General features: G+C 55.7%; 2 protein-coding genes across 8 annotated transcripts; one reads left to right on the forward strand and one right to left on the reverse strand.

The window, feature by feature from the left end:
• Positions 1-4,353: 4,353 nt before the first annotated feature.
• Positions 4,354-14,501, reverse strand: AGXT (alanine--glyoxylate aminotransferase). Its single transcript, XM_050752029.1, has 11 exons — positions 14,098-14,501; positions 13,609-13,801; positions 12,272-12,336; positions 11,523-11,623; positions 10,191-10,261; positions 9,187-9,271; positions 8,034-8,129; positions 7,229-7,298; positions 5,807-5,902; positions 5,290-5,418; positions 4,354-4,732 (listed from the first exon to the last, which is right to left on the reverse strand). The coding sequence occupies exons 1-11, from the start codon at positions 14,326-14,328 to the stop codon at positions 4,625-4,627; spliced, it is 1,245 nt and encodes a 414-aa protein (XP_050607986.1). The 5' UTR covers positions 14,329-14,501; the 3' UTR covers positions 4,354-4,624.
• LOC126932822 (uncharacterized) lies at positions 9,028-24,354 on the forward strand. Of its 7 annotated transcripts, none has more exons than XR_007718329.1 (5): positions 9,028-9,163; positions 19,258-19,356; positions 19,861-20,047; positions 20,791-20,927; positions 21,200-24,354. XR_007718329.1 is itself a non-coding variant. In XM_050752037.1 (2 exons), exon 2 carries the CDS (start codon positions 21,390-21,392, stop codon positions 22,152-22,154), a length of 765 nt encoding a protein of 254 aa, XP_050607994.1. In that variant the 5' UTR covers positions 20,054-20,927; positions 21,200-21,389; the 3' UTR covers positions 22,155-24,354. The 7 variants fall into 7 exon arrangements, 1 of the variants encoding a protein (XP_050607994.1); XR_007718327.1 differs by lacking the exon at positions 9,028-9,163 and adding an exon at positions 13,047-13,503; XR_007718330.1 differs by lacking the exon at positions 9,028-9,163 and adding an exon at positions 13,047-13,503 and having other exon boundaries at positions 20,825-20,927.
• Positions 24,355-25,917: the final 1,563 nt, after the last annotated feature.

The raw sequence follows: 25,917 nt of genomic DNA on the forward strand, positions 1-25,917 counted from the left end.
TGTTTAAAATCAATTAAGCTTCTACCATAGGAAACTAGAAAAAGAGGAGCAAATTAAAACCAAGGGAAGTAAAATAAAAGGAACAATAAAACTAAGAGTGGAAATCAATAGAAGGCAAACAATTGAGAAAACGATGGTAAATGTTGCTTTTTTGAAGAGATTAATAAATTCAGTAACCCCCTAGCAAGACTGATAATGGAAAAAAAAAGAGAAAATATAAATTACCAATATCAGGAATGAAACAGGGAAATCACTAGCGAACCCGTAAGCATTGAAGGCTAATAAAGGAATATTATGGATGATTTTATTAAAAAGCCTGTAAGCATTAAAGGATGATAAAGGGATGTGATGGATGATTTTATGCCAACACATTCAATAACTTAGATGGAATCAAGCATGCCCTGGGTAACACAAATTACCAAAACGGGCACAAAGAGAGAGACAAAAATCTAAAGAACTCTATGTCTATTAAAAAATTAGATATCATTTAAAAAAATCCTTCCCATAGAGTTCCTGTTCCACACGGCTTCACTGGATAATTCTACCAAAATATAAGGGGGAAAAATAGTCCCTATTCTAGACAAATTTAATTGATAAATAAAGGAAAATACTGTCCAAGCCACTTTACAAGACCAATGTAACCTTGCTATCAAAACCTGACAAATATATTACGAGAAAATAAGAGGTCAATGAAACAGCACATCCGTAGAATAAAGAAACATAACTTTATGATCATCTCACTATAGGCAGAAAAGGTATTTGACAAAATACAACAGCTGTTGGCAACAAATACTCTCCGTAAACTAGGACAGGTGGGGACTTCCTGCCTCTGATAGCAGGGCGGCTGCAGAAGCCCGACTGTTGACGTCAGCGTGACGTAGACATTAAACACGTCTGCAAGGCGAGAAGGTGCACGCTCACCGCCGGGATTCAGCACTGTATTGTGGCCTACGCTGTGCAATGAAGCAAGAACAAATACATAAAAGGCAGAAGATGTAAAACCCTATTAGTCACAGAGAGTTTGACTATCTACTTAGATAATTCAAAGGAATCTACAAAGAAGCTACTAGACCTTGTGAATTTAGGAAGGTCAGAAGACACAAGACTAATATAGAAAAAAATGATAGTATATATTTAAAAATAAACAACTGGAAATGAAATTTTTCAAATGCCATTTATAACAGCATCAAAAATATCAAACACCTTGGAATAAATCTAACCAAAGATTTGTGCCCAAGTGCACTGTTTCTAGGAGGGTCCACTTGGAGGGAGAAGGGCCACTGGGGGCCAGGGACGCTGCCCGCTCCTGCCTCCTGGGCTGGGTCAGTGGCTTTCCTGTTCCTGGGTTACTGGCTTTCCTTGAAGAACCGCCTCCCACTTTGCTGTACATTGAAAACTAGAAACATTGCTGAGAGTGATTTAAAAAGACTTAAATTTATGCTTATGAGATGGAATTTATACTTTATTTCCATTTTCCTTAACTTGATACATAGATTTGGTGCAGTTCCTACCAAAATTTCAGCAAGCTTTTCTGAAGAAATAGACAACATGAGTCTAAAATGTACGCAGAAATTCAAAAGATGCCGAACACGAAAAACCTTTACAAAGGAGAAAAACATTGGAGGACTTGCTCTTAATTTCAAGACTTATTATAAAGCTACAATATTTGCAACAGCATGGGATTGACACAAGGATGCAATGAAACAGAAGAGAGAGGCTGCAAATAGACCCATGAATGTGTAGTCAACTGATTTTTTTTTTTTTTTTTTTTTGAGATGGAGTCTCGCTCTGCCGCCCAGGCTGGAGTGCAGTGGCCGGATCTCAGCTCACTGCAAGCTCCGCCTCCCGGGTTCCCGCCATTCTCCTGCCTCAGCCTCCCGAGTAGCTGGGACTACAGGCGCCGCCACCACGCCCGGCTAGTTTTTTGTATTTTTTAGTAGAGACGGGGTTTCACCATGTTAGCAAGGATGGTCTCGATCTCCTGACCTCGTGATCCGCCCGTCTCGGCCTCCCAAAGTGCTGGGATTACAGGCTTGAGCCACCGCGCCCGGCCAGTCAACTGATTTTTAACAAAGCTGTCAAGTCAGCTCAATGGGGAAAGGAAAAGTCTGTTTAACAAATGTCACTGGAACTGGGATATCAGTGTGGATAAAAATGAACCTTGACCCCCTTTCTACCCTGTGCGCGAAATTAATATGAGGCGTATCATAGACCTAAACACAAACGCTGACACTGTAAAATTTCTAGAAGAAAACTGGGAAGATATCATCATGACCTCAAAGTAGGCAAAGGTTTTTAGACAAGATACAGACAGCTCAGACCACAGAAGAAAACTCATTCATAAATACGACTTCTCCAAAACTGAAAATACCTGCTCTTTGAAAGACACAATTAAGAAAATGAATAGGTAAGCTGGGTGTGGGGGCTCACGCCTGTAATTCCAGCACTTTGGGAGGCTGAGGTGAGTGGATCACTTGAAGTCAGGAGTTTGAGACCAGCCTGGCCAACATGGCAAAACCCCGTCTCTACAAAAAAATACAAAAATTAGCCGGGTGTGGTGGTGTGTGCCTGTTATCCCAGCTACAAGGGAGGCTGAGGCAGGAGAATCTCTTGAACCTGGGAGGTGGAGGTTGCAGTGAACCGAGATCATGCCACTGCCCTTCAGCCTGGACACAGTGAGGCTCTGTCTCAAAAAAACAAAAAACAAAAAACAAAAAAAAAACAAAAAATGAACAGGTAAGCCACAGAGTGGGAGAAAATGCACATGCCACACATATCTGATAGTATCTAGAATATGTTTCAAAATGATCACACATTGACAATAAAAAGATAAAAATCCAAATATGAACAAAATATCTGAACTGACACTTTTCAGAAGATCTACAAACGGCCGATAGCACATGAGAAGTTGCTCAACATCAATACATCAATAGGCATCAGGGAAATGCAAACTAAAACCAAATCAGACCCGATTTTACACCCCCCAGCAAACAAGGACAACGCCGGTGTGGGTGAGGACGAGGAGCACCCCGGATGCTCGTGCGCAGCTGCCGGAACGAAGCATGGAAGAACCACTTCGGACAATTTCGTGGCAGTCTCGTATGAGGTTAAGCCCATCGTACGACCCTGCAATTCCACTCCTAGTTATTTATCCAAGAAAAATGAAAATATACGGCCACGTGAAGACCTGAATAAGAGTTTCACTACCGCCGTATTCATAACAACCCCAAAATAGAAATAACCCAGATGCTCAGCTATGGCGATGAACCAACAAATCGTGATGTGTCCACACCATGGGACGACACTCAGCAACAGACACACCGGCGCCCACAACGGCACGTCCATACCACGGGAGGACACTCAGCAACAGACACACCGGTGCCCACAACGGCACATCCATACCACGGGAGGACACTCAGCAACAGACACACCGGCGCCCACGACGGCACGTCCATACCACGGGAGGACACTCAGCAACAGACACACCGGTGCCCACAACGGCACATCCACACCACGGGACGGCACTCAGCAACAGACACACCGGCGCCCACAATGGCACATGTGAGTGTCAAAAACTGTAAGTGAAAGAAGCTGGCACAGTGGAGGACCTGCCATGTGTTCCCCTGACCACGAAATTTAACTATGGCCAGGCACGGCAGCTCACGCATGTAATCCCAGCACTTTGGGAGGCCGAGGCAGGTGGATCACTTGAGGTCAGGAGTTCGATGGAGACCAGCCTGGCCAACATGGTGAAACCCCATCTGTACTAAATAATACAAAAATTAGCTGGGCATGGTGGTGCGTGCCTGTCGTCCCAGCTAGTCCAGAGGCTGAGGTAGGAGAATCGCTTGAACCTGGGAGGCGGAGGTTGTAGTGAGCTGAGATCGTGCCACTGCACTCCAGCCTGGGCGACAAGAGTGAAACTCTGTCTCAAAGCAAATAAATAAATAAATAAATAAATTCAAATATGCCAGGCTGATCTATGGCCACACAGGCCAGGCAGTCCAGGGGTGGGCACTGGCTGGATGGGAGCATAGGGGGCCTTCCATTGGAGGCTTCCACGTGTCATGGGTTCAGGTCCTGGCTGTGTGCTCTCGAGCACGCAGGTGCCCTTGTCCGTGAGAGGGGTCTCCAACCAGCCCTGTGGGCCGTGTGGGTTCGCCTGGAGGTGGTGCGTGAGGACGTTTGGGGGTGTGACATCTGGGGCTAGAGTGTGGTGGCAGCACCCCCTCCAGGAGAGGACCTGCCCTATGGGCTCCAGGATGAGGAGTGTCCCCCTAAAGTCCACAATCAGGCAGCTCAAAGAGCAGAGATGCTCTCCTGTCAGACTCTTTCACAGACCATCCCACACAGTGAGAAGAGGTGGCCAGGCCTTTTATTAAACATTCCCGGGAGGCTCACGGCCGGGGAACTGCTTTTCATTTGGAAGGCACTGGGTCCTGCGCCCAAGTGGACTGTTTCCAGGAGGTGCCACTGGAGGGAAAAGGGCTGCCTGGTTCTGCCTCCCGGGCTGGGTCCGTGGCTTTCCTGTCCCCAGGCCTGGGGGACCTTGCAGGGTCTGCTTGCTCCTGATCCTCCTGATCCCTCGGGGTGGGCATGGGCCGGGTGTGTGCCAGCAGGCAGGTCACAGCTTGTTCTTGGGGCAGTGCTGCAAGGCCGCCCCCAGGGCCTCCGTCACGCGGTCCACATTCTCGCGGGTGGCATTGCAGCCCAGCAGGCCGATCCGCAGCACCTGGGGGGCACGGGCCAGGCCGTCAGCCTCCCGCCTGGGACCCACCTGACCCTGACCAACGGCTGGCCAGAGCCAGGATGGGCTCTCCTGAGCGAGGACCACCCATCCAGTGTCCATGAGGGGAGCTGAGAGCCCCGTACAGGTTGCAGAGGAGGCCCCCAAACACCCAGGCCAGGTCAGGCTCTCCTCCCTCTGCACCCGCAGCCATACGGGAGGGCAGGGTGGTGCAGTGAAGGCCCCTCCCACTGCCGCTCAGAGACACAGCTGGGCCCAGGCATGGGGCTTCCCGCCTGGTTCCAGGGTCTGCTCAGAGGGAAGGAAAGACGTTCTGAGTGGAATCATAAAGGCTGCACCCGGTGACCTCAGCAGGCTGGGGTGGGAGCAGGGGAGACAGCACACACTCTACTGGATACCCCTTGGAGAGCGGACCCTTCTGGATGCTCCTCGGTCTGGGCTCTTGGATGACCCCGGCCTCCCCCGGACCTGGTGCACAGTCCTGCTCAAGGAGGGGTGGTGGGTTTGGTTCTGCAAAAGACCCTCAAGGCGCTGCCTCTCACCTTCCCTGCGGAGGGCCCGAGGCCGCCCATGATCTCAATGTCGAAATGGTCCAAGACGTAGCTGACGATGTCTCGCCAGTCATAGCCAGCGGGCACAACTACGGTAGTGACCATGGGCAGCCGGAGCGCCTGCAGGAGGGGCCTGGCTCAGTGAGTGGGTGAGAGGCCCTACACGGGCCTTCGTGACAGCTCTTGGCTGGGGCCATCTGCCCTGGTTTCAGGTTACAGAGGAGCGGGGGGAGAAAGGGCTGGGGAAGAGCAGGGTCCCCACCCTTCAGGAGGCAGTGGATGGGCAACTTCCTACTGGGAGACCACAGGCCGTCCTGAGATCTGGCATCAGAGGCCGGGAGCTGTGACTTCATGGCTCCTGCCGATACTGCTCCCTGGACCCGGGGCCACACCACCCGGCAGCCGCCCCCTCTTCTCAGGAGCCAGTGTCCCTCCTGAGGGAGCTGGGCAGGAGCCCCTCATCCTTCCCCATGGGTGCAGGGCTGCCCACTGCCAGGGGCCTCCTTACTGGGTCCTTCACGAAGAGCTGCAACCCCAGTGCCTGCAGGCGCCCATGCAGATACGCTGTGGTCTCGCGGTGCTGGCGCCAGCTGTTCTCCAGGCCCTGAGTGGGAGATGGCACCGGTGGGCAGTGGCATGGGTGGGGTGGGCAGGAAGCCCCGCCCTCGGTGGTGCAGGAGGAAAAACCTGACTGCGGGCCTTGGTGCAGGGGAGCCCCTGGAGCTCCCAGTTTGGCTTTGCCCAGGAGCAGGCCCAGGACTATCCCAGGCAGGAGGAAACATCTGGGCCTGGGAGAGACAGAGGAGGGGTCTGCGAGAGACGGGGTGGGGGGTCTGCCTGTGGCCCAGGAGGAAAGGAGGGGAGAATGCCTTGCAGAGGGGAGGGGGTTGAGCAGGGAGGGGAAGGGTTGTTGGGCTACACAGGGCTGGGGTGGATCAGGGCCAGGGCTCAGGCTGCTGGCTTCCGGGCCCCCTGTCCTCTCATGGCCGGCTCTCTGACCTGGCATCCTCCCCAGAACTGCTCCTGTCTCAGCTCTGGACAGGTGAGGGGTGGTCTTCCCAGCCCTGGGCCTCTCGGTGTCATCACCTCGGGTCCTCCCGGTCTCCAGCCACCAGCTCCCATGGCCACCCCAGGTGGGTGCCCCGGGGCAGCAGCTGCTCTCTACTCTGGCCCTGGCCTGTCTTCCCTGTACACGTGCCCCTGCAATCCTCACTCTGCCAGGTCCCCACGCCTCCACCCTTGACTGCGCCCTGGTCCTGTTCTCTCCCTTCCCCCCACGACTCACAACCCCCACCCACCTTTACGACCCTAGAGCCTCTCCCTGTGTGAGCGCCTGACCCTTCGCCTTCCCCCAGGGGTGCGGGTGGCATCCAGCTTACGGGGGTACCCTGGCACTAACCCAGCCCTAGGCAGTGGCTTTATGAGTGGACCCAGGAGAACAAACATGGCAGGCACGGCCTTGCAACCTCACGGGAAGCTGGCTGCAGCCTGGGGACCCTTCCTGGACTCTGGACTGGTGGCTGGCAATGGGCCCTGTGGGACACAGGACAAACCTGCAGGAGCTTCCAGTCCCTCACTTTACATCCACGCCCACCTATTGCAGGCTGCATGTCTCTGGCCCTTCGGCGGCCTCCCCTTCTCCCAGCCCTCCACTCACCGGGCCTCACTTACTGCTTCACACGGCAGTGGAACGGTTGGGAGCGTCCACACTTGCCCCATTGCTGCATCTGTCCCTGGGGCTGCGTCCTCCCGGCCCTGCCCACAGCCAGTGTGCCCGGGGCCTGTCCTCTCTCCCCCACCCCCACTGAGGGCCTCTCTCTGGCAGGCTCCCTTCTCTCTGTGCACCAGGAATGGTTCCTTCTCTGCAGGCCGTGCCCTCGACAATCCAGCCAGCGGCCCTGTCTCCTCCTGTGGAGTGCAGCCCACGCACCTGTTCTGCAATGAGGGCCAGGCTCTCTCTCAGGCTGTACAGGCTGATGACGGGGATCGTGTGATGGTACCTGGAAGATACGAGGGGGCTTGGTCCAGCACCACGGGCAGGTTTGGGGGCAGATGGGGCATTAGCTCTGTCTGCCCCAGCCCCAACAGCACAGGCTGTCTGAGCACAGGCCGGTATCCGCCACAGGAGTCTTGTCTGGGTTCAGAACTTTGGACCGGGAAGGCAGCTTTGTCTGCCGGGGAGAGCATGGCTCCATGTGGGGCCCGGCCAGGATGCGGTGGGTGGTACAGGAGCAGAGACACACACCACCACCACCCTGCTGAGCCCCTCAGCCCCAGCGTGCCCACGAAGCCAGCACTGGCCCTCTGTGCCCACTGGGCTAGGGCAGCATTCCTGGAGCCTTGTCCCTGTGTGTAACATAAGGGGCCTTGGGTTTATGGCCAAGATTATCTTTTGAAAGGGGATAAACTGAGGCCCAGGAGTGGGGAGATATGGCAGGGCCAGGTCCAAAGTGCCCGAGGATGTGCTGGGACCTCTGAGCGGGGGGACAGAGTTTGTGGAAGAGGCAGTGGGGGCCATGCCCCTGCCCAGAGCCTCGGGCCAGTCGAGGGATGGGGAAACCCAGGGTGGGGCATGCCGACCGCCCGATGCAGGTGAGTTCTGGGACTCTGATTGGGGTTCTTGTGGCATGAAGGTGGGGGGCTCGGAGAATCCCTGAGTGCAGTGAAAGGTCAGCGTCCCCCCAGCCAGCCATTCCCAGCACCCCCCACACCTTCCCGTCCCTGCCGGGCCTCACATCCTGGGCTGGCCGTCACAACCCCAGAAGTTGGCCAGCCACTTGATGTCCAGGTAGAAGGAGAAGGGCTTCGTCTTGCGGGAGTACATCTTCTTTCTGGGGAGGAAAAGCAGCCTGAGCACCGGCCCCTCAGTTTGGGCTGAAGGCAGGAGCAGTCTTGCTGGCTGTCCTGTTTCACAGGAGTGAGACGGGGTGGGGCCCCCAGGAGGGCCTGCCCCAGCTGCATTTATACTCAGGGGCCAGTGTGGGACCGGGCAGGTCCTGGGTCCCTCAGCTGTCCAGTACCGCTGGCCCTTGGGCCCAGCCTGCACCTCTGCCCATGTGGGTGTGACCCTGCCATGGGGGCACTGAGGCCAGCTCCCTCCATTCTGTGTGCCCCTTTCTCTCCCCCAGCCCTTCCTACAGGGTCAGCCTTCATTTCTCACATCATCCAAAGGTGACTGCTTTCGGGCCCCAGGGCACACTGGCCAGGCTTAAAACTTTAAATGTGTCCGTCTCTACAACTCCAAGTTGGTGGGCCAGCCCCGGTCTCTCCCCAGGCTCCTGACTCACACCCAGCCGCCTCCTTCACCCTCCCCTGTGATCCAACGGGCATCTCAGACCTCCCACGTCCAACACCGAATTCCTGACTTCACCCCAAAGTCCTCTCTGTTCTGGGGAACGGCACCTCCAGTTGCCAGGCTGCAGCTGGATGTGAACCGCCTGTGAGGCCTGGCCCTCTTTCCCCACCCCTGCCTGGCCTGGCTCGGAATCTGGACACCAGGAGTGGGAGGTGAGATTGGGACTGCAGGGGGCACCATGTGTGGTCCACGTTGTGCCTTGGGGCAGCCCCTGGAAGCCAAGCCAGGGTGGGTCGGGGTGCTGGGCCCCAGGCCCTCAGTTCTTTCCTGGCCACTCCTTGGTGTGAAGCTGGGAACTTCCAGAGCAGCGGACTCTGCACCCTGCACATGCCCACGGCCCTCCCCTTGCCTGGCCTCCCCACTCCCCGTGAACGCAGTGCCTTTGGCCTCCCGGAGGGTGGGCAGGAGAGCGCCAGGTGCTGGAGGAGCCTGGGGAGCCCTTCCAGCCTGGCTCCCGCCCCTCCTGCCTCGGGCCACCTGAGCTCCCTGCGAGCCCAGCCCTGCACAGAGGTGAGGGTCTGTGGGTCACTCACTTGGCCTTGTCACTGAAGGAGATGAACGAGGTCCCTGGGGGGGCGTTCAGGACCTTCTGGGAGCCCGAGTACAGGATGTCGATGCCTGTAGATGGGTGGTTTGTTTGGGACGGGGGAGCCCCACCACAGGGCAGGCCGGTCCAGTGGGGTGCCTGCCTAGCTAATGGGCTGGTGGGCTACGACCCCACAAGAATCCGTACACGATGGGAGGGGAGACATGGAAGGGAATCCTGGGTTCGAATCTCAGCACTGTTGCGTGGCAGCCATGACCTCAGGCCTGAGCCTTTTAGCGCAGCTTCTCCCTCCGCTGTGCGAATGGTCCCCAGGGACAGCCCTGCCGCCCCTGGCCCCGTGTCCCTGGGTCCCTCCCCAGGTCCCTGCTTTCAGTAGTAGTTTGAGGATCAGCCCAAAAATCCCTCCCTTCCTGCCTGAGATCTCCCAAATCAGGAGGGGCTCTGCAGAAACAGAGAGGCTCCCATGGAGTGGGTGGGCAGGCACCGCAGTGGGCGCAGGGTGCAGGCTCTCCCTCGTAAACGTGCTGATGGGCACAGGAGGCGCCTTGGTCCCCTCGGCCGGCCTGGGTGAGCTTCCCTGCGAGGTGACCCTGTGCAGTGGTGCTCACTGCTGTGGGCAGCCTGGCGGGGTGCAGGGCGGATGTGAAACTGAGCCTCTGGGGGTTCGGCAGAGGGGTCCCCTACACCTGATCGACTGGAGCCCTGGCCACTGCTTCTACTACAGCTCTGGGGCCTCTCAAATGTCCCCCACCAGCTGTCCCTCCCGCCAGTCCCCATGCCTGGATCTGAAAGCTCAGTGGAAACACTGGGGTGCCGGGTAGTTCATGGAGCCGCTCTTGCCCCAGTAAGGAGTGAGTGTTTCCCTGGGCCGGGTGGAGATGAGGCCGAATCCGCAGTGTTGGCTGCCGGATGCGCACTTCCAGCAGGGCTTCCTGCACCCGGAGCCCCTGGCTGCTCGGGCTGGGTAGGACCCTCAGAGCACACCCTTACCTTGCTGGTCCATGTAGAGAGGGGTCCCACCCAGGGATACCACCGAATCCACCAGGAGCAGGCACTTGTACCTAGAGAGATGGGGGATGGGACGGAGGGCCGCAGGTGAGGCAGGGGGCCGCTGGAGGGCTTGGGCCCCAGCCTGGATGGGGTTTCTGAGCCTCAGGCTGGCAAGGAAGGGGGGGTGCCTCCCACCTGTGCCCCAGGAGTTGGCCAGTTGCCTTCTCCTGCCTGTCAGGATCCGTCAGGACCTGTGGCTCTTTCTTTTGCAGCCCTGATCATTGGAGCAGAAGGAGCTGGGGGAGTGAGGGAGCATCATGGCCCTGGTGGGACCCAGCTGCAGGGCCCTGCAGTGGTGCCGAAGAGGGTCAGCCGGGCAGTCTGTGGTTCCCCAGGGACAGCAGGCGCATGAGGGCCTGTGTGGACCCCAGGGACCACGGTGGCACCAAGCTGGGCCTCCCTCTGCCAACAGCTGCTCGGCCCAGCCACTGGCCAGAGTCCAGGGCCAGAGGGGACAGAGTCCCGGAACAGCACAAACAGCAGCACCGCGAACTCTCACCCTCCGAACTCTCGCCCTCCGAACTCTCGCCCTCCGAACTCTCGCCCTCCGAACTCTCGCCCTCTGAACTCTCACCCTCGTCCACCTCCATATTTTCTTGTAAAGAAAAAAAAAGATACAGAAAGTATCTCGTGCTGGCTGCAGGTGGGGACGGCCTGGGTGTTGCTGAAGCCGGCCAGGTTATGTTTGTGAGCTTTATTCATGGCCACGGTCCATGTAGCAAGCTGTCCGGGCTGGGGGCCCTGCTGAAGGATCCTCCCTGGCCGTGGAGTTTCTCTCCTCTGTCCTGTGCTCAGACCTGCCGACGGGACTGCTAGGTCCCAAGGGGCTCTGTCCCCATTTCTCAGGAATCCCGTCTGACTCCATTCAAGGCCCTGCCCTGTGCACCCCCATGCGGGGGTAAGGGAGGCTGGAGGAGGGAAGCGGAGGGCATCAGGGAGCTTTAGTGCCCTTGCAATCTCAGGGCGAGGTGGGGACAGGCCCTGGCAAGATATGGAGGTCTGTGCCAAGCCCTCTTCAGTCATGGGGACAGAGGTCAGTGGGCACCGTGGGGGTGCTTGGCCAGGGAGCACCTGAGCCTGCCCCGGGGTCTGGGATTGTCTTTAGACTCAGCCCAGAGCAAAGAGGACCTGAGAGGTGCTTGCACCCCACACCATGTGACAGAGGCCAAGGTGGGGGCCAGGGGCAGAAGCGCCAGAGGGACCAGTAACCACCCCTCCCCACAGCCTGGCTCTGAGCTGTGCTCTGGCCCACCGCCCTGGGACCAGGTTCACCTGTGGCAGAGTTCCCCAAAATCGTCAAGGGGCTGCAGCACGCCGGTGGACGACTCCCCGTGGGTCAAGAACAGCAGCACCGGCTTGTGCTGGGCCAGGCCCTGGGGAGGCAGGGATGGCTGCAGGCGAAGCTCAGAGGGGCAGGGGCCAGGAACCCCCCAACAAACCCCCCATGGGTGGCCCAGCTCCAGGCAGCAGGGGCTGGGTGTGCCTCAACCCCTCCCTGACAGTGTGCATGCGAGGCGGAGGCGGGGGCATCTCCGATTTGGGAGGAGGGCTTTTCCGAGAACAGGACTTTTGCGCAGAGGTGGAGGAAGGGTGGCCCCGGCCTGCTGCCTGGCCTGTGAGGGCTGTTGCTAGATGGACGGAGTCCCCCACACTCCAGGTAGGTTGAGGCTGACTTCAGCCCACAGGGTGGAGTATCCTGAGTGTCAGGGACATGCTCTGCAGCCCTGACCACAACCCTGTCTCCTGCCTCCAGCCCCTCTGACCCTGCCCACAGGACCAAGCTCCTGACTCAGTTTCCCTGCCAGACAGAAGCCTCCCTACCAGTCTTCCCATCATTCCCAGGTAATGGAGCCCTCCCCTGTGGCCACTCAGGAGATGCTAGGATGGGCTGAGGGCCAGCCATGGGCCCCAGCCTCCCGGCTCTGATCCCACCCCACTGGCTGGTCACTGCCAGGCAGCCCATGAGCCAGCATGCCCCCCAACCTCCTTCCAGACCTGACCCCCACCCTGGGTCCCCCTACCTCCTCCACCTCCTGCAGTGTGTAGTGGCCTCCAGGGTCCTTGGTCATTGGGTGCACTCGGGCTCCTGGGTGCAGGACAGAGTGGGCCGTGAGTGTCCCGCACACACTGTAGAAGCCAGCGTTGGGCACCCGTGGCCCTGCTGAGCAGGGGGGCCCTGTGAGGGCTGGACCCCACCCTGGCTGCCTGAAGAGGAGGGTGTACTCTGCCCAGTGAGAGCCTCTCTGTGTGTAGAGCCAGGGCCGTCTTGACCCCCCGACTGTTGGAGCCAAGGCTCCTGGGGTGCCCTTGACAGAGCTCAGCTCAAACACCCTTTCTCAGGCCACACTGGCCAGTGTCTCCCCAAGCAGAGTGAGCTCCTGGGGGTCAGGGCCGCACCTGGCCCAGGGCTGGCACAAGGAGTGCACCTGGCCCAGGGCTGGCACACCACTGGTGTGGTGGATGACAGAGCGAAGGATGAGGGGTGAGCGAGGCAGCAGTCTGGCCCTCTGTTGGAGCTGGGACTCCAGGAATCAGGCCCTCGTCCCCTCCTTCTCTCTGCCCCTATCCTGCGTGCTGCTCGTGGCCAGGGTTGTGGGAGGGGAAGAACTTGCAGCCGAGGGTACAGAATGGGGACAGGGGAGGCCATATACCGCAGGCATCTGAGCCTGAGTGCCCTGATGACCACTTGGGGTCCTGGCCTCTGCTGACCCTGGGTCCCCTTGAAAAGTTTGTGGACTTTGGATTGGGACCGTCTTGGCTGTGGCAGTTGGTTGAGTATTAACCAGCGTGGCCACTGTGGAGCTGGCCAAGCTGATGTCCCTCAATGCCACAATCAAGCACTGACCCCAGGGCACACTCCTGCTCCTGTCTGTCTCCCAGAAAAGTGTACTCCGGAGGCACATGCTCTGTCCATACCTCCATATTTTGTGGATCACATCAAGGTTCCAGAAAGGGGGGCTGCTGAGATTTGAGGGGAGGCTTCAGCTTCTGAAACCCCACCCTGTCACAGAGCAGAGCTGGTGCCTGGGGCCCTGGACAGTGGCTGGGGTTCTCAGGAGTGTGTGCTGGGACCAGAGGCTTCCCTGCAGTGCCATCCCCCACGAGCTCCAGAAACAGCTCGAGGAGACTGGAGGGATCGGAGCACCTGTGCTGCTCCCAGCCCTATCAGAGTCAGGTCCCACGAGTGCCCTGACACCACCTGGAGGAGGCAGCGGGCTGAGAGGAGGAACGTGTGTGCAGGGCCACAGCGTGGGTAAGCGCTCACCCGGGGACAGGGCCGCCAGCTTCAAACAGAGGGAGACCAGGGAGGCCTTGAAGGATGGAGCCAGGGCCATCCCCACCTGGCTCTCTCCCTTACCCATGCGCTCCCCGATGTCCATGGCTCGCTGCCCCCAAATGCCATTGACCCCGACCAGGAAGGAGTCCCCAGGCTCCAGCACATTGACCAGGGCGGCCTCCAGGGCACAGTGTCCGGAGCCAGTGATGACCAGTGTGAGCGGGTTCCTGGTCTGGAACACGTACTGGATGCCTTCCTTGATCTCGTCCATGATCTGCGTGCATGTGGGAACAGGGTGAGACCCAGGCTCCTTGCCCCTCCCCGTCCGTGATCTGCGTGTGGCTGGGTAGAGGGTGAGACCCAGGCTCCTTGCCCCCCCGTCCGTGATCTGTGGGTGGGAACAGTGTGAGACCCAGGTTTCCGGTCCCCCCTCGTCTGTGATCTGTGGGTGGATACAGGGTCAGACCCAGGCCCCCGCGAGTGAGGAGACAGTGACCCCTCCCCTCGTCTGTGATCTGCGGGTGGGAACACAGGTGAGACCCAGGCCCCCGAGTGGCCCCCCGCTCCTACCTGGTACATCTCCTTGTCCATTGGCCCGATGATCTGCATTCCTCCGGCCGACATGATGCGAGGAGGCAGGTTGGAGGGACCGGGCCCCAGCAGGAGCCGCTTGGGGATGGAGAGGGGCTTGAGCAGGGCCTTGGGCGGGGGCACCAGCAGCTTGTGAGAGGCCATGGTCTGCACCCAACCTGCCGCTTGGGGACCTGGGGCTGCACTGGACTTGGCCAGAGCCTGGAACATTTCCCGGTAGGCTGGGCACAGAGGTGAGAGGTGAGGATTGGGGGACAGGCTTCCGCGGCAGCCCTGCCTTTTGCTTTTGTTCCCTGAGCCTTATCTGTGCTTGTCCTGCGGGTCAGGGCCAGGCAGCAGGGGACTGAGCCCTCAGGCAGAGGGAGCCTCCAGGGCTGAGTGACAGAAATTGAGGAGAGCAAAGATCACCTGGTGGCCATCAGGCAGGCCCTGGGGGCTGTCGGGGGAACCTCTGTATTTGGGAAAGGTAGAAGTAATTAGACTTCTCTATTATCTAAAGTCGGCACCTGGTTCCAGGCCTCCTTTCAACCTAAAACGTATACATAACAAGAATTTCTATACATCTCTGGAACGCGGCATGCCGAAACTCACTGTGCAACCCCTGCCTTGCGTGTGTCTGTGTACCGTGCAGGTTTGTTTGCTAAGTTGAGCCTGTAAACCAAAAAGTACCTGAAACAGGTCTCAATTAGTTTAGAAAGTTTTTGTTGCCAAGGCTAAGGACACACCCGCGCCACAGCCCCAGGAGGGAGGACATCCTTGCCAAGCTCAAGGGTGCACCCCTGACCACAAGTGCCCAAGGTGATGGGGGCACAGCTTGCTTTTATACATTTTAGGAAGACATGAGCATCGATCGAATGTTGGTTCCGTCTGGAAGGCTGGGACAGCTCGAATTGGGGGCTTCCAGGTCATAGGGAGACTTAAACATGTTCTGACTGTCAACTGATTGAAGAGTTCGGATCAGCAGAAAGGGGTGTCTGGGTTATGAAATAGAGGCTGTGGAGAGCAGGCGGCGCCTCCAGGCAGTGGGCTTTAGAGAGAAAATAGACGGTAAACGCTTCCTATCAGACTTAAGGCCTGCGTCGATGTTAATGCTGGCGGGGGATGCTGTGGCATGGCCCAAACGTCTTCCAGGTTAAAGTTTAGAGTGCCATGGCGGACAGGGAAGCCCATTCAGATGGCTGCCGGGAGGTCTTCGAATTTTATTTTTGGTTTACAAGCCTTCCCATCAGCTGCACCAGGGGTCAGCAAACTGCAGTCCATGGGCCCAGTCTGGCCTGCCACCTGCTTTTTATAAATAAAGTTTTATGGGGACACGCCCACACCACTGGCAGCTGCTTTGCAAGCACAAGGCAGGGTTGAGTTGTTGCAACATAGGCCACAGGGCCTGCCAAGCCTCGATGATCTGTGCTCCCACCCTCTAAGAAACACTTCTCTGACCCTGAGCTAAGCAGGATCAGGCTGGATGTGCAGGACTCAATTTCCCTCTGACAACTATCTTGGTGAAATCTCTGACCCTTCCTTTTCCGCCATGCTCATGTCCACCTGCTTCCTGTTGGGGTCTCGAGAAAGGGGAACTGGCACAGTGAAGAGGGGTGTCCAGTGCGCCTGGCTACTTCCTGCTGAGAGGGAGTTTGGGGGACAGGTCGCGGTTTTCCTTTCTTGCTCTCGGTCGTGAAGGGAATAAAGGGTCATGAAAGCTTGTGCACGGAGGCGCGTGACGGGATTCCATCAAGAAGCCCCATGTAAATCGAGCTGCCGTTGCAGGCCGGTATTGGGACTGCATAGCCCTCTGCAGGTGGAATTGTTGTCATCTGGAACATAGAGACTTAACGAGAGCATTAAAAAAAGGCAGGGACCAAATATTAAAAGAAAAATCGCCGAAGATAAAGGTCTGAGGAACGGGAGAAGCCGAGGGGTTTTTTGAAAACCAGTCAGGAAAAGTTTGGGCCCAGTCTTGGTTACTTTGGGAAAGTGTGTGTAGCCATTTGGCTTGTTTGAAGATTTCTCGGGAAATCTTCTCCAGACACATCAATGTAGGTGCAACTTCTCCAGATACATCAATGTAGGTGCAACAGGTCCTGTTGATGACAGCACGGACCCCTCCTTGTTCAGCCAGGAGGTGATCCAGAACTCACCTGTTACCAAGCACCGAGCTCCTGCTGGCGAGTCTAACGACTTGTAGAGCTGACAGACGGGTGCCAGCGTTTGCTACTTCAAGGGAGGCGGTAGGTTCTCGTAGTTGTGATTTCCCGGTAAGTAAAACCTCCCCAAGGGGTAAGAGTTGTGATAGTTCCCACAACTCCTGTCACAATAAGTCCCAGGGCCCTTTTCCTTCTGAATAGAATTCTGAATTGGAAGTGATGCTCAAGGCAGTGATTTGGGTGGGAGCTGTTGTTCCCAGACTACAATCACAACAGTGAAGAGAATGATCAAGGTGGGATAGGGCCGAAGCTGGAAAAGGGTTTCACCATGTTGCCCAGGCTGGTCTCGAACTCTTGACCTCAAGTGATCCGTGTGCCTCGGCCTCCCAAAGTGCTGGGATTATAGGTGTGAACCACTGTGTCGGGCCTAAGATAAGATCTTTATAAGTGCCAGAGAGGCTCTTTGTGCTGGGAGTTAAGATAAGACCCCAAAATTGAACACCCTGTGTGGATATTTGTACCTTAGAAGGAGATATTTTGTACCTATAATCAGCAAGTTTGTTTAGTACTAATACTGTGTTTTGGTCTGGAGCAGCTTTGCTAGGACTACAGATTATAGGTCATCTACATACTGGAGTAGATTGCCATCTGGGTGAAGTTGCAGTGTGGACAGGTCTTTAACTAGGGCCTGTCTAAAAAGGCGGGAGCTATCTCTGAATCCCTGGGGCAGAACTGTCCAAGTCAACTCTTGAGTTATTTGAGTATCTGGGTCTTGCCGTTCAAAAGCAAACAAATATTTGCTATCTAAGCGTACAGGAATGCAGAAAAACACATTCTTAAGATCAAGAACTGTAAAACAAGCTGTGGTGGAGGGAATCTGTCCAACAAGGGTGCAAGGGTTTGGGACAACAGGATGAATAGGAATAACAGCTTCGGTAATGACTCTAAGGTGGGAACCATCTGGTTTCTTTACAGCTAAAACAGGAGTGTTGCAAGGCGAGCTGCATGGGTACACTCATCCACGGGTTAGACGTTTTTGTTATTAGAGGTTTTAGCCCTTTTCATGCTTCTGGTTTCAAGGGGTATTGGGGGGTTCTGGGGAACTTACTGGGATTTTTAAGCTGAATGACAATAGGAGCAGCTGATATTGAACGGCCAGGAATAGAAGCTTTCCAAACCTCAAATGGCACTGGTTTTAGAATGTGAGGTCCTATAGATTGTAGCAGCTCTGTTGGTGATGTGTGAGTGAAAACAGCTAGAAGGTGAAGCCTTAGCTACAAATTAGCTTGTAATTTTGTGAGTAAGTCATGCCCTAATAATGGAACAGGGCAGTTCGGCGGGACTGAAAAGGAGTGGGTAAAGGAATAGCCTTCCATTTTACAAGGCAGTGGTGGTGTGAAACAGCCTCATTGGGGTTTTCCATCCACACCTGTGAGGAAAATGAAGGACTAGCACGTTGGGCCACAGTAAATGTTTGAAGCTGAATAACTGGCCCCTGTATCTCCGAGGAACGCTGCCTCTTGTTCAGCCCCAATCAGATTTCCCCAGGGCTCCTCCATAGAGAGAAAGGTTAGGGCCACACAGTCCCATCAGTCATCTGGAGAATGACTTTCAGAGGCCTGGAGAGAGTGAGGGTGCCCGTCCTTGCCCTCATCCTAGTCCTTGTTCTGCAGGACTCCCTTGTTGGGTAGGTTGGCAAGGCTGTGGCTGTGATGGCCCAGAAGGAAGAGGTGTCCCACGCCCTGTCATGGGGGAGAGAGGGAAATGCACTCTTCCAACGACCCTCTTGTTTGCAGTGAGGACAGGGTCCTGGGGGCAGCTTGTAACCCAGAGGTTTGGGATACTCTGTACTCCAGTGTCCTGGATTCCTGAAATAATGACAGGCCCCTGTTCTGCTAGTGTTATAGGGACAAGCCTTGGGGTCAGTAGCAAATGAAAAGAATGTGCCAATGCTGTTGCCGTGTCAGCAGCTTGACCCTGCCATTTTTCCTCCTCCAACTGAGCCTTGGCCCTCAGGGGTTCTGGGGTCTAAATTGGTGTATTTATGCATGGCCTACACCAGCCTAGTTTGGAAAAGGGCAGGGGTTCTCAGGTGGCTCCTGAGTGATTTCTCGTAATTTAGAAAAATTAACAGGGTTTATTAGATCTTTTTTCATTTCTTCCAACAAGTAAGTTATAATCTCATCCGCCCCTGCCTCTGTCTGGACCACCTCAGCAGCCTGGCATTGCCAGTGGGCTCTGTGTTGGGGACAGATTTTTCCCAGCTCTCTTATCATTAGGGTTATGAGCATGAGCTTTATCTGCCCCAGCTTGAGCTAAAGACCACATGTGTGATTTTTCTTCATGGGAACAGCAAGTAGTTAACACCACGAATATGTCTTACCAGATTAAATCAAAGACAATAACTAAAGCTCGAAATTCTTGAAATGAACTTAGTGGGATCCTAGCTAAGTGAACCCAGTGTGGATTTGAGAAAGATCAGACATTGGAAAAGGGACATGAACTCGAATTGTTCCCAAATCTCCATTTGCCACCTCGTGGAGAGGTAAAACCCTTGTGGGATCTTCTGAGGACTCTTTGCTAGTGGCATATGTGACAGGATGTGTGAGTACGTGAGGGGGATAGAGTGTCTGGGTATGGGGGCGGGAGGGTTGACTGGGGGATGGAGCAGATGGAGAGGGTGCAGGTGAAGCAGGAGCAGGCTGCAGAGAGTGTGATGGGCAAAAGGAAGGGCCATCTAAGACATCAGAATGGGGAGGGAGGAAGTTCCTTAGAAGCATATATGACAATTTTTGTGTAATTTTGGGTTTTGGGATAAAGCCAAAAAGACTTGACCACATGGGACCTCTGCATTCTTTCTGAGATTCCAGCAAAATGAATCTAGTTGTAAAATAATATTCCAATCCAGGGCCCCATTAAGAGGCCAATATAAATTATTGGGGAGCATATATTGAACCCCAGATATATTACAAAAGAAAACCATATGCTTCTTTTTCAGAGTTTGTGGGTCAAAATGAGACCAGTTTTGAAGAATGCAATCCAAGGACGAGTAGACGGAATTGAAGAATGAATTGGATCCATGCTGGGTTCAGATCAGGTACTGTAAGATCCCCGAGGTGTCCCTAAGGGACTTGGACCTCGCCTCTTTGGCTCACTCTATTTGGGGGCATCCACCACAGATGGAGGGCCTGCCCTTGCCTGGATGACCACTCCAGGTATGCCCGTGTTTGAGTGGTCAGCTCAGACCTAAGGGGAAGGAGAACTCACCCGTAACTTGGGATGCGATTTCCGCTTGAAGTGGAATCCAAAAGTGGGTCTGCAACCAGTGGGGTGTGTCTGCGCAGAGTCGGGGTCACTGCCGCTCGTTTCCAAAGCATGGTTTACAGGGCATTAAGTGACAGTGGACTTGCCACCCCAAAGGGCAATAGTAAATTCGCTCTTTTGTCTTGGCCTTGGGGTAACACCAGGTAGCGCCCGTGGCCAGAAACCCTCAATTTCCAAAGAGTACTCAAGCTGGTTCCCTGGCGGTTTGAAAATAGAAAAGAACCCTGGCTAATTCCTCACCCCTAAGGGCAATGATGGAAAAATATCTCTTCTCTAGGGCTTCAGGATCCCACTGAAGAGTAGTCTTGGCCAGGGCCCTCAGTTCCCGAGTAAAGAACCAGACCATCAAGGGAAGCAGGGAGGGAAAAGAAGGGAGAGATCCCAGTAAAGTCCCGTATGCACAACCAAGGAGCCGGGCGAGGTGTTGGAGCCTCAGCATCGGGAAGTGGCCGACTCGCGGGCTGGTAAGAAGAATTTACCAATGACAGTATGGGTTTGGAAGAGGAAAGGTTTATTAGGAAGAAAGAATGCTGCAGAGGAGGGCAGTGGGTGCCTCTGCCGGGGGACTCGGCAGCACCGGGGATTTTCCTTAGGAGCATTTCTGGACCTCACGGTGGGAGCTGAAGGGTGATTTGCACGGTAAGTGCTACATTTGTAGACATTCTGGTGCCTTAGTGACGGCAGGGGGTGCACACTGAGTTTCATCAGCCATGCATTCCAGAGATGTATAGAAATTCTAGTTACTTATAAATGTTAGGTTGAAAGGAGGCCTGGAACCAGGTGCCAACTTTAGACGATGGGGAAGTTTAATTACTTCTAAATTCCTCAAATGCGGAGCTTTGCCCCTGGATGGCCTGTCTGATGGTCACCAGGTGGTCTTTGCTGTCCTCAGCCAGCTCACAGGTTTCGAGCTGGCCTCTGTGCCATCAGTGCTCGCTCCTGTCTTTGCTCAGCTCCCCCTCACTCCCCAGGGAGTCATCCCAATTGTCCGATGTCCTCAGCTGCCATCAGGCCACTTGCCCCACCTGTCACATCATCTGTTGACTGCCTGTCCTCCCTGGGGCAGGACCCCCTGTATGCAGCAATGTGTGCCCGGCATGGCATGTGCGAGGGCACAGAAGGTCTGGTCACAGAGTTGGCTGACTGGTCCTGGAGGGTGGGTGGGCAGCCCTCGGAAAGCCAGGAAGGTGTGTGTGCTTTGTTCCAGGACGCAAGGTGTTGTTCGCTTGTCCTCTGTCAAGGTAACCAGGAGAAGCTGTTGCAACCACCAAGGGAGGGTGTTTCCTCAGGCCGAGAGCTTATTGGGAGCTTCGGAGCTACTGACGACAGCAAGCTGCAGGGCAGGTAACCGACCTCCGTCTCCCAGGAGTCCGGGGGATAAAGGTCACCTGGACAGGTGGCCAGGCCGTTCCAGCCAAGGCCGGCAGCAGCAGCGCCCTGGGCGTGGCCTCTCGCAGCTGTGAAATGGGAGCTGAGGGCACCAGCTGCTCAGCTTACCTGCCTTTCTGGGCCCTGGGGTGGGCCTGGGCTGGCAGGATGGGGTGTGAAGTCTGGGTCAGGAGCCGGGACTGGCCTGCCTTGCCCTCCTGGGCTGGACTGACCTGGGGTTGTCTTAGTTCCCCAGATGAAGTCACCAGCGGAACCAGCCGGCCTGCTACCTGACACACAAGGCCAAGAACTGAGTCTCTTTTAAAAATTTAACTTGTTTTGTCGTAATTGATATAAAATAATGCAAACAATTTCTTTGGGTCTGATGCCCGTCTCACTGAGGCAGGCAAGCCTGTCGCCCTTAGGTGCTCTAGGGAGATGATGTGCGGCCTGCCAGTCTCGCGGTGCTATCGCCGCTGCTGCCAGGCGTCCCCGCCGTGCACCATTTTAATTGAACCCCGGCTACACCAGCCTGTCGGGACATCCAGGCTGCAGGTGGCCATCGGGGGCATTCGCCCTTTCACAGGCGGCAGCTGGGTTCCAAGAAAGGGGAGGATTGGTGTAAAACCCACCGCCTCAACTGGAGGGCGGGACCCCTGGGCCACGGGGCCTGTGCATGTAATGCAGTGGTGCCTCGGGGGTGTCCAGCACAAGGTGCCCCCTCCAGGCCATGGCCTGAATGGCAGGACTTGGTTCTGGCACGTGAGGGTCCCGCCGAACGGATGCCACCCAGCGGCTCCTGATGATACACCATGTCCTGGGGTAGCTGTTCTGGTGCCATGTCCTGGGGTAGCTGTTCTGGTGCCATGTCCTGGGGTAGCTCATCTGGTGCCATGTCCTGGGGAAGCTGTTTGGGTGCTGTACCCGGGTCTGGTGGGCCATGAGGGCTGCCACACATGCCTATGCCGTGACCTCATCCCTGGAACAACCCCTCCCATGCTGAGCCTGCTGCTGCGTCCCTGCTTGGCACAGGTGCCTGTGCCCAGGACTGGGTGTAAAACCAAGCCCTGTGTGGACAGCCTGCCCGTGCTAGGCCGGGAGTCCAGCCGTGTGGAGGCAGGGCTGTCCCCGGACCTCTTGTCTGTGAAGTGGAGTAAAGTTCTCACCTGGGGTGACAGGGCAGATGTCAGGGGCCACGGGTGATCACAGTAACGAGGGTTGTGGTGGACAAATCCGGCTCTGCCTCTCCCACCTGGGCCAAGGCCGCCCTGATGCGCTGCCCCCTCCCCATGCGACCCCAGCCAGCCTGATGGTCCTCCCAGACAGGGGTGGGGGGCATGTGGCGCACCTTCCTGGGAGTCAGCACAGCCCCCTAAATGCTGGAGGACTCAGGAGCCAGGACATCGGGGATTTCCAGGCGGCCTCCAGGGCCCCTTTCCCAGCCTCTGACTGTGGCGAGTTCTTGGCATTGGTGGGTGGGGTGGGGGCAGGAGGTGGGTGTAGAATCCGGCACTGCCTTCCTGGCGTTCACTCTGTGTTCCTAGAGGAGAGGAAGCCTTGGCCCCTCAAGACCTTCCCAAGCCCATGCCACAGAGATGTGAGCAGAGGCACTGTGTGGGATTGGACAGGACAGGCCCGGCCCCCTTCCTGGAGGTGGCTGCAGGGGGCAGGACAGGTAGGGCCACCTCAGCCGTGTGACCCTGGCAGCTGTTTGTCCCACTGGGACCCCACGTCCTCATCTGCACGGCAGGGACACGCACTCGGGCAGCGAGGGCCATGGTGACTTGTGGGGAGAGGGGAGCTGCCCACTGCCGCAGTCTCTGGACTTTGCTCCTGGGCCCGCCACCTGGCCCCCAACAACCTAGCACCCCAATGCCAGGACAGCCCATCACCCTCTTCTCCCAAGTGACCGTAGAGTCCGAACCAGAAAGTGGAACAGCTGATGAAGAGGCTGCCCGGGCAGGTGTGGCCTCAGACTGTGAGGGGCTGGCCCCATCTGCCGCCCCTGCCCTGCCTTCATGAGGCCAGTGTTCTGGATACGGGGGAGCTCCGCTGGGGAAACAGCACCCCCCACACATCTCAGTGGTGAGCAGTGGGTGTGGGGTGCATTGCAGCTCCCGGAATATCCTGTCCTAGTCCTAACCCCTGTGAAAGTGGCCTTGTACCAGGGCCTTTGCTGATGTGATCAGGTAAAGGGCGTGCTGGATGAGGGTGGGCCCTAGCCTGGATGAGGTAGGAGGCCAGCAGCACTCATTCTCCGGACTGGACTGAAGACAGGCCAAAAGCAGCAAGCAGCACGGAGGACACCCTCTGGCCACCCTCACTGCCCATCAGCCAAAACACCCGCACCAGCACCAGGACAGTTTACAACGGCAAGGCCATGCCCGGAAGTCACGGCCCATTTCCATGGCAACAACTGGAAGTTACCGCCCATTTTCTAGCAATTTCTGAATAACCTGCCCCTTCATTTGTGTGCCATTAAAAGTGGGTATAAATACAGCTGCCAGTCACCCATGCAGCTCCCTGTCCACAGGTAGCCCCGCTCCACCGGAGCAGGCACGGAGCTGCGGCACTGCCACTGCCTCCCCGAAGCTGTTTTCTTTCACCACTGGCTCGCACTTGAAGTCTTTCCTGAGCAAAGCCAGGAATCTCCCCTGCATCACAGTGACTGGTGTCCCTCTGAGAAAGGAGAAAGCTGGATTCAGGCACAGAGACAGACACATAGGGAGAAAGCCATGCAGCCAGAGACAGAGCGGGGCGGTGCGGCTGCGACAAGGAGCCCTGGGGCTGCTGGCAACCACCAGAACCTAGAGGAGGCCAGGAAGGACCCCCCAACCCTGGGAGGCTTCAGAGTGTGGCCCTGACAGCACCTTAATTTTGGACTTCTGGCTTCCAGAAATGAGAGAGAAAAGGTTTTTGTTGTTTTACATCACCCAGCCTGAGGTCGTTTGTGTTGCAGTCTCGGGAAGCTGAACAGCACATCCATGAACTCCTAATGCCTGAATTCACCGATGGCCTTTGTCATGATCTGTAAGAGCTGTCTGCCACAGAGTGCTGGCCACCGTCCCCACCAACTCCCATCTCTCCAGGGCCCTCCAGCTTCATGTTGGTCACGTGGCCTGTGCCCAGCTCCTCGAAGGGTCGCCAGAGTCTCATTCACACCCTTTCCTTGTTCTTTCCATTCTTAAGCCTCCTAATGTAGCAGGACGAGCTGCAGACAAAACTCCTCAGACACCAGATTAAAGAAGGAAGAGGTTTTTTATTCGGCCGGGAGCGTCGGCAGACTTGCGTCTTAAGAGCCGAGCTCTCCGAAAAAGAAATACTTGGCCTTTTTAAAGGCTTACAACTTTAAGGAGTCCACATGAAAGGGTCATGATAAATCGAGCAAGCGTGGGAAACGTGACTGGGGGCTACAATGCATCAGCTAACAGAACAGAAAGCTTTACAATGCTTTTTTCATACAGTGTCTGGGATTTACAGATAACACAAGTAGTTTAGGTCAGAGGTTGATGTTATTATTAATACTTTTTTTTTTTTTTTAACTCCTAGGGCTGGGTGGTGGTGCCAAGGTTGTCTGGCTATTTATCTTACTTTTGTTTCTTTCTCTCTTTCTTCCTGTCTTGTGAACAAGGCAAGGTGTGGGGGAGGAGGGCAGCAGGAGTAGGAGTGGTCTCCTTCCTTACTAAGACTTTTGAGACTTTGATCCAGCACATGCACACATGTGGGAACGATTCTTTGGCCACCCCAACCTGCAGAAAGACACAGTTCTGAGAAACAACTGGGCGCTGTGCGGAGCTCAGACCGTGGCAGGAACGGGCAGTGCATCATGGCCGCCCGTTGGGTGGCAGGAGGTGAGTGGCCACAGAGCAAGGCAGGCAGGTGCCCATGTGCAGCTCCAGCATGTGCCTGTAAAAACTTTTAAAACACTCTGCTCTTCATGGAAAAATGTAGAAACAGCCCCACGTGGCAGGGAAGGCACCAGCCCTGGGAACTCCTGCCGGTTCCGGCCTCCTGAGCCTGACCCTCAGTGAGGGCTCTAGCCCCAGCTGGGACATGGCTGTTCCACAGAGGCCGGCACGGATGCCGTTGAGGAGAAGGGTGTCTGAGCAAGCTGGGTTCTCCTTTGTGCGTGGCCCACACTCACTCACGAGCCTCTCCACCTGGAATTCTGCCCTGTGGAGGGGGGATGTCCACACCCACCCTGGCCTGCATCTCAGGGATTTTATGAGCATCAGCGGGCATAACACGCCATGGTGAAACCTGCCCAATTGTGCCATAGAACGGATGTTGATGATTTCTTTTAAATAAACATAGAAATTGGCCCTCCCAGTCTTAAAACTTGAGAAAGCTACATTTGTCTTATCTGAGTTCCTTTCTCAGGAAACTGGCCCTCAGCCCTCCCAGGGAGTCTGAAGGAATGGAGACTCACCAGATCATGGCATCTAGACAAAGAGATGCCAGACCCTTCCCCCATCATGGCTGCCTGTCCGGCCACCTGCTTCCTCCTGACCAACTCCTCTTCCTCACTCTCCCTCGTTCCTGTTTTCCTGCAGGTAATTACATTTCTGCTCTGCAAACCTCTACTTGTAGTTGATCAGGGTGATGGATTTGAGGTCCATCTCCCACCTCCTTGGCTGCTGCTCCCCATTAAAACCTCCTTATTGGCTTTCTGTGTGGCGAGCAGCAGGACCGAGACCAGACTCCTGGTGTTTCGGTAACAAGAGGACACTCGAGAAACTACAGCCGCAAATCAGCTCAGCCTCGATGCCGATGAGAAGCTGGTGGCCTTGCCCTTCTCAAGGGTTTTCCCAGGAAAATCAATTTGATGCCTACTTGAGATGCACTTTTTAAATTGATTTTTTTTTACAATAAAAGTATTGTATGTCCATTGTAAATACTTTTAAAACATCAAAATACGTTGCTTAAAAAATTAAATGCCTTAAAAATGCCTTAATACCCTCTATAC

The sequence above is a fragment of the Macaca thibetana genome, chromosome 12 (genome assembly GCF_024542745.1).
Source record: "Macaca thibetana thibetana isolate TM-01 chromosome 12, ASM2454274v1, whole genome shotgun sequence".
NCBI classification, from domain to species: domain Eukaryota; kingdom Metazoa; phylum Chordata; class Mammalia; order Primates; family Cercopithecidae; genus Macaca; species Macaca thibetana.